Raw genomic sequence first — 7,740 nt, 5'->3', positions numbered from 1 at the left:
CCCCTGTGAAAACAGCCTCTCCTGGGTGAGTGTTTGCTCACGGCGAGGCGGGTCTGGAGCCCCTCCCCGTGCTGGCAGCGGGTCCCGCACCCACACCTCGTGGAACAAACCCCGTGGCACTGCGTGTACCAAAGGGAAAGCCCCCGTGACAGAAGCAGACCCAGCACAACCGCTCACAGCTGGGGGGGCTGGAGGGGGCAGGACACCCTCAGCATCCCCTCCACCAGCCCGGCAGCTCCCACGGGGCAGGGACCCACGCTTGCACGCCCCAGATAAGGGACAAGCAGTTGCTTAACTGGGGACAAAGCCAGTCCTGACACGTCCCCAGCCTGGAGAGCAGAGGTGCTCCTGCCCTGAGCCCCATGTGCAGCACATCAGGTAGTGTTCAGGAGAACCCGCTCACCTCTCCTCCCCAGCTCCCCCACTGTCCCACAGCAAATCCGTCCTTGCAAGAGACTCAGCTGCGTTAACGAGACCATGTCATTAGCCAGCCCAGGGCCTGGGTCGGACTCAGGGGCCACCCCAGCATGCACAGGCCTCCTGGTTAGTCCTGCCAGGCTGTGAGCTGGTGTCCACAGCATCGCCCCGAGCTGCAAGAGGCAGGAGGGACTGACCTGGGTCTCTGGTGACACGCAGCATCCTTCCTGCAGCATGGGGCTCCTCGGCCCGGCCAAGACGGCTCCTGCCTCCCAGCTGCCATGCAGGGAGGGCTCTGCCGATAGCACAAACACAGGGGACACCAACAGAAGGGGTTTGGGCTGCTCGCCCCAGGGCCTGACCTCCAAAGAAGCAAGACCATCTCACCAGGCTTTCCTCTCCCGCCCCAGGCAGGGAAGAGGCACCGCTGCCCCAGCACATGGCAGCCTCACCAGCAGGAGCGGCTCTGCCCTGCCCTGGGCCCGGAGAAGATGGACTGGGACAGAGATGAAGCAGGACAGAAATGAGGCAAAACAGAACAAAACTTGGAGGAATTAGAGGAATAATCACAGAGCTCCTCAGCTTGAACAGCAAACCAGAATTAGTTACCTTCTTGCAGGAATTGTCTTGGCTCTGCTCCCTTTTCTCTAGGCTTCTCACTCTTTTTCTATGAAGTGCCTAAACTGAAACATTACCAGCTTTCATGGCAAAAACTTATTTTAAATCATTCTACTTTACCAGTCAGAGAGAAGGGGAGAGAAAATACTTGTATCTCTCAATACTTTTGCTTTCCATTAAAAAAATCTTTCCTCAAAATCAGTTTCACAAGGATCTTTCAAGTGCTCCTAATCAATAGGGTTGGGCATTTTTAATTATTGTCTTGGCAGAACCTCTTGTTTAAAAGCTTAATTAAGTTGGTGTACCAAGATGTTGTGTCTCACCACATCCTTGCTGTCTCATAGTTGCTCCTCTCCCGCTGCCTCGGCCGGTGCGTGTGGGACAGGACAGCCCAGCCGCCCAGTAGGTCCCTGCCCTCCATCTCCTCTGCTGCCCGATGCCATGGGGCTTCCATCTCCTGCCCAGCTGGGTCTGTGCACCAGCTGAGACCATTTAGCACCTCAAGAAAGACAGTCCTTGGCCAAAGCACCATGTTGGATGCCTCAGTGGGAGAAGGCGGGGAGTGAGGAGGGGACACCCCTGCTCGCAGCCCTGGGGACAGAGTGAAATTCCCTCATCCCGCGGCCCCTGGCTGCCCCGAACCCCTCCCCAGCGGGGCCGGGGGCCGCTGACCATTTCTCTGCTGGTTATTAGATTGTTCACGGCTCTCAGGTTTGTTTGAATAAGCCCTTTTGTTCGCCAGCGCTTTCCCACGTCCCTTCGTTCGCTAGGCAGTCGCGTGCCCCGAGTCAAAGAGGAGCCCTGGCCGCCAAGCCCCAAAGAAAGTTTTCTTCGGAGCAAGACATCTGCGTCGGAGGGAACCTGCCAACATCTGCCACACTTTCTCCCTTTTCAAGAGCCTTTCTTTCCCTCTTAAAAAGTGCAGGAACAGATGTTAAAAGTTGTTTTCTTTCTCCAGGGTGTGAAATGTAGACAAATAGCAAAATAGAAAACTCCAAACAGTGCTGACCCCTTTCTCTTTCCTTTTTTTTTTTTTTGGAAAGCCCAGGATAAAAGGGAGGCTTTGTTTATGAAGGAGAATCCCCTTTTCAGGGAAACCTGGCAGTGGGCAATGCAAAAGGAAAGCAGGATTTTGCAGAAAGCTCCCTTTAATGCTCATTTGCATTGGCCTGTTGGGTCCCTACAGTCCCCGGCACAGATGTCAGCCTTCCCCCAAAAGCCGGGGCAGCTCTCCCGCCCGCACCCCTCCGCCTCCAAAATAAAGGCCTGTGCCCTGACTGAGAGGTGTAAAATAACTGTTTACAGCCAAAGCTGCTCTTCTTTTTCACTGCGGTGCTGTCTTACAAATGAACCTTGAAATGAGCTCACCCGGAGCAGACGCCAGCGGGCGAGCCAACGGCTGCTGGGGCTCAGCTGCCCCGCGTGGGCTGGGCACGGGCTGCGGCTGGGCACTGGGGCCCACCACGCTGTTCTTGGCCCCCCCACTACACCCAGCCATCCCCGGTACCCACCGCCTCGCCACCAGCATCCCCCTGCCCGCTTGCTTTGTAGAAGCTGCTTTGCAGGGGCAGCCTGTGTGCGACCCTCTCGCAGAGCATCCCCCTCTCCGGGAGCTCCGCGGCACCTCACAGGGCAAGGAGAGCAGGAGGGAGGGCAAGGCAGAAGCAGCAAGCCCAGGGCAAGGAGGAAAGGGAGAGTGAGGGATGAGATGCCGCCACCGCAGAGACCATAGACCTTTCCTGGCAGTGCTGGCCAGTCCCTGGGCCACTAACACTGGGTGCACACACAGCACCCTGCAGCCGTGCCCAGCCAGGGAGCAGGGCCAGTGGGCACTGGACATGTTTTTCAGAGCTTTTAGACAATTCTACATTTGCTGACACCTCTGCAATGCTCAGTTGGGCCAGGAGCCAAGGTGGTCTCAGGCTTCTCTCCACTGCCCTGACGACCTCGGGAAGGTGCCTCTTTCTGCACAAGGTGCTGGTGGAGGGGCGTTTGGGGGGAGAATGGGGGACTTCATCTCTTCCCCAGCCACCAACGGAGGCAAACCCAGCCAGCAGCTGTGCCCCTAGGTGACGGGCAGGTTCTTCCAGCCTCAGCACCTTAGCACACGCCCAGAGCCAGGGGCGCCCTTGCTGCTCCCGCCGCTCCGTGCCCCCTGCCATGTGCAGGGCACACCTACCCCAACCCACCTGCTACCTCTCCCACGCCAAGCTGCTGGAGTCATGCGACAATACGGATGCTTCAGCTATGCCTTTTATAAATACCAGCAACGCTCCACTTTCCCAGGTGGGCTGGAATAGCTTGAAAAACCAAAGGAGTCTTCACTCGTGAGCAGCCAGGGCTGGCGGACGTGAGGGGCTTCGGCAAGGGCGGTGGGACCTCCTTGTGCTGTCTGTGCTGGGGAAGCACTTGAGATAAGGAGCCCATCCCTGCTCTCTTTACCTGGCACAAAGGACAAGTATTAACCCTCCCCTCCCAGACCCTCCCCTCCTGGTGCAACAACCACACCAACCCATCTTGGCCCTTGCCAAGCAGGGCGCTTATAAAGCCAGGTAACTGCACCCCAGCTCTGCATCTGACTGACAAACAACCTCTGCCTGCACGATGCCACGTCTAGGGACACGTTTCCGTGATGAGCCCAGGCAGCGGGGCGTACAGACATGCTGCAGGTATGTTTGCATTCACGCACAGGCAAACACACACCCACACTGTGTTTAAGCAAGGGACGTGTTGTCCTTGCTTTTATCGCTGGGGTACATCCCCACCCACGGCTGGAGCAGCAGGGAGAGGGCTCTGCAGCCGCAGCCTCATGCCGCGTGCTGGGAAATCCCACTGGCGGGTCCGGACGGCTTGTGGTGCTTCTGAACCACTGCGGCCCCTTGCTCTCCATCTCAATAAGGTGACACATTTGACACCAACCCAAAGGGCTTCACCTGCGGGACTCAACAGGACACTGCCAAATTCTGCTCATTAGCAAAGCGGCTGTCAGAAAGCAAAAGCAGGCTCATGAAAAATGCCTTCATACTCCCCTCTGCACCAGGCAGAAGTGAGGAAGCATAAAAGCGCATCCTCATCCTGTGCCAAGTCCTCTCCAAAGGCCTGTCTGCTTCTGCACTAGCATTTCAGAGGAGCAGAGAGACACCCTTCCCCCCAAAGCCACCCAAGCCTCCTCGTAGCATAGGGGAAAAAAAATCAGAGAAGTAAAAATCCCACAGAACTAACTCACCTCTAGGTTCTTTTGCATCTGCAACAGCCTGCAACTTTAATATTAAATTCTACACAGCAGCCAAAAACTAGAAGAGTTGCGCTTTTCCTACACCCAAGCCATGTGCAACAGAGAATTCGGGTTCCCAAGAGGTAAACAAAGTCCCCGTGTTTTCCCTAGAGGATTTCTGGGATGGAGACAACATTCCTACAGGCATCTGCTGTCAACAGTTTTTAATCGATCATCATTACCTCGTAATAATAATTCCTGGGAACAGGAACTCTTAGCTCAAGTACTCTGTTATTAAATTAAGAGCTGCTTCAAAGATGTAACATGGCTGGGGCTTGGGTTAGCAGGTAAAAAGAGGCATTGCTTCAAGGAGATAGAGGGGGGGAAAAAAGATGGGTAGGAGGCATTTTCCCAGGTGTAACTCAACCGCTTCCCCGCTATTGTTTCCCTCCCTGGGAATCTGTGCAAACTGAGCGAGGAGCCGTGCAAGCTGCTCAGAGCGCGCCCATTTTCCTGCCCTTCTTCCCCAACAAAAGAGCCCTCCAAAGCCCGGCGTCAGAGGCCGGACATCTGTCGCCGTTTGGGGGGGCCGGCGTGGTCATTGAAAAGAAGCAGTGACCTGTCAGCTTTGATTGATGGCCACAAACCTCCGGGCTCGACCCCTTGTGTGGGAAAAGGAGTCCCGCCAAGGAAAATCGCCTTTCACATGCTAATTCTGGGTTATAAATACAGCAGAGGAGCAGCGGAGCAGCAAAGACCCGGTCGGGAAAGGGAGCGACCCGCTGCCCGAGTGCCTCCTTCGCGTCCCCATCCTCCCGGCGCCCGGAGTGGGCAAGCTGGGTTGCAATGACTGCCACGGCCACCCACAAGCTCGCCAGCACGAAGGAGGAGAGGAAGGTAGGTGTCCCCCGCGCTGCTGCACCAACGCATGGCATGGGAACGGTGAGTGCCAGGGCTGTGGGCACTGCTGCTGGGAAAGAGAGAGGGGCAATTTTTTTCCTCTTATTATAAAGATGCTTTCTCTGAATTTCAGCCATGTGGGTGTTTTTTCTGCTTCCTTTCTCTGGCTTAGAAAGGTTTCTCTCTGTTTCATTTGGGTAAACTCTGCTTAAAATGAGTGGAAGCGGGAGAACTGAGAGCTGATACCACCTAAGGGACAGGCTGTGACCGGAGCTGGAGGTGGCACTCTCCGTCCATATCTTCTCCTGGCCGAGCATCACATCACCCCATGCTGGCTTCACGCAGGGGATGGGGCTCTCTACCCTCGCTGAACTGCAGCAGGGAGAGGAAGAAAAAATATCACCTGCCGTTTTCCCTCTTCCTTTTCTTTTCCCTGCCAGTTAAGGAAACCCCTGATTGAGCGGAAGCGAAGGGAAAGGATTAATAACTGCTTGGACCAGCTGAAGGAGACCGTTGTGGGTGCATTTCACCTGGATGTAAGTGCTCATTTTTATGCTGCTTTTTGTCCTTTTGCTAGTGGGGGATTGTTTTTTTGTGGGAGTGTCTCTTCTTTTGAGAAACTGGGCATGGTACAGACCCTTCATTGCCTCTGACTGCTGCACCCTTTCCTTATCAGCAGTCTAAACTGGAAAAAGCAGACATCCTCGAAATGACGGTGAAGCACCTCCAGAACATCCAGAGCAGCAAGCTGATGGGTGAGTGCCCGGGCCCCCCACCCTGAGGGCATGGGCAGTGCTGGGGCAGGGGGGTGCCAGCAGGTTCAATCCGCTGGCAGCTTGGCAAAAGCATCTTCCCAACCCGTTGCAGCCCGGGCTGCTGCTGGGATTTGGGTGTTCTCCACTAGATGGGGAGATGGAGCTGGGCACTGCTTAACCAACCCAAGGGGCTTTCACCTTCCACAGCCACTTTCTGCTCTTTGGTCTATAGTTTTGCCCTCGGCCGTGGGCAGCAGGACATGGGGGCTGCTTGCCGGGGTGGCTCTCACCCTGCATCACCTTCCCCCTGCACCCTGCAAGCGGCTCACCTTACAGTAAAGCCCAGTCGGCTTCCAGCAGCGAGGCCCCGGGAGCCTGCACACACGGGAAACCTGGTGAATGCTTTAGAGCAGGAACACACCAGGCAGCTTTTACCCGCTCACCAACTCCCCTTGTCTCCTCTCCCACGCAGCCGACTCCAAGGTGGGTCTGGAAGCCCAGCAGCGGTACAGCACCGGGTACATTCAGTGCATGCACGAGGTGCACAACCTCCTCCTCACCTGTGAGTGGATGGACAGGACCCTCGGGGCGCGTCTGCTAAACCACCTCCTGAAATCCTTGCCCAGGTCTGGCGAAGACACCTGCAAAGCTGCATTAAGGTCTTCCAGCCCATCTCAGCAGCCTTTCTTGATGCCAAAAAGCCCCCTGAGCCCTAAGGGGAGCACTCGGGGCACAAACCCATCACAGGAGCGCTTCTACCCCGCGGAGAACAAGCAGGCTTCGAAAAATTCCTTCCAGCTGCCGTCGCTGTCTGTTTTCAGCCAGGTTGATGCTGCACCTCCCAGACAGGTCCTGCAGCCAAATTTTTCCCATAACAACCCTAGAATGGGGTCATTAGATATGTGGAGACCGTGGTAAAGTGTGTTTTGAAATGTTTATCCTAACCTTAGACACTCTGACGTATGTATCTTATAGATATGTTTCTTTAAAACACTCGTGGAGCAAGTCTGTTCCTGTAGGTGTACTAAAGACCAGGGTACTTCAAGCCGAAGTAAACCTATGTGTAGCCTGCATTGTAGAAGGCTGCTATTATTTTTTATTTATTTAATACATCTAAATTATTGTATAGAATCCCCTCATGCTCTTTAGTGTATATTAATTATATAGCTTTCTTCTCTTACATTCTTAAAGTAATTAACTTCCTATTAATAAAAACATGAGACAACAAGCAACGACCCTCTCTGGCATCAAGCTTACCTCTCAGCTCTCATATAAGCCACCGAGATCACTTTGTTGGGTGTAGGGGTGAATGGCCGATCTCTCTTCTGCTTTTTTTTTTATTGTCATCCCTGTGCAGCTGTAGGACAGTCCGGTTCTGATTCCTGTAGACATGCTGCAGTGATTAGAAAAAAAGAGACAAAGGAAGAGACGTGGTTGGGACTTTTTAGGCTGTTTAGAAATGCTCTCTGTCTTGCTCACTCTGGCTGTGCTGTTCCCAGCCACCTGGACATCCTGACATTACTGTTAAACTAGCGAGTTTATATATGTTACACATAGTTATTTTTAGGGATTATTTTTTTGTTTCCATAACTAAAAGTTCTAAATAAACTTTTGGAAGATAACAACTGATATTTCTCCCAGCCTGCTCTGTCTGCTCTGAATAAACAGTACTTGGGGATCTGCTTTTGTTTTCTTCTTTCACAAACGTTTTTTCCTGAATGCGGTTGATGGTTTGGGTTTTGCCCCTGATGCTTTGTAGAAAAAGCAATGTGCACCACACACACACAGACAGAATCACCTTGATCACAGGAACACTTAAAAAGTTACAGCAAAATT

At 53.9% G+C, this 7,740-nt stretch overlaps 1 protein-coding gene across 1 annotated transcript; it reads left to right on the top strand.

Moving 5' to 3' along the window:
- Positions 1–5,095: 5,095 nt before the first annotated feature.
- On the top strand, positions 5,096–6,822 carry LOC137666522 (transcription cofactor HES-6-like). Its single transcript, XM_068406602.1, has 4 exons — positions 5,096–5,146; positions 5,590–5,685; positions 5,826–5,904; positions 6,377–6,822. The coding sequence occupies exons 1-4, from the start codon at positions 5,096–5,098 to the stop codon at positions 6,820–6,822; spliced, it is 672 nt and encodes a 223-aa protein (XP_068262703.1).
- Positions 6,823–7,740: the final 918 nt, after the last annotated feature.

The sequence above is a fragment of the Nyctibius grandis genome, chromosome 8 (genome assembly GCF_013368605.1).
Source record: "Nyctibius grandis isolate bNycGra1 chromosome 8, bNycGra1.pri, whole genome shotgun sequence".
NCBI lineage: Eukaryota > Metazoa > Chordata > Aves > Nyctibiiformes > Nyctibiidae > Nyctibius > Nyctibius grandis.
The sequence above is the reverse complement of the archived record's forward strand: the minus strand, read 5'-3'. Positions and strand labels throughout refer to the sequence as shown.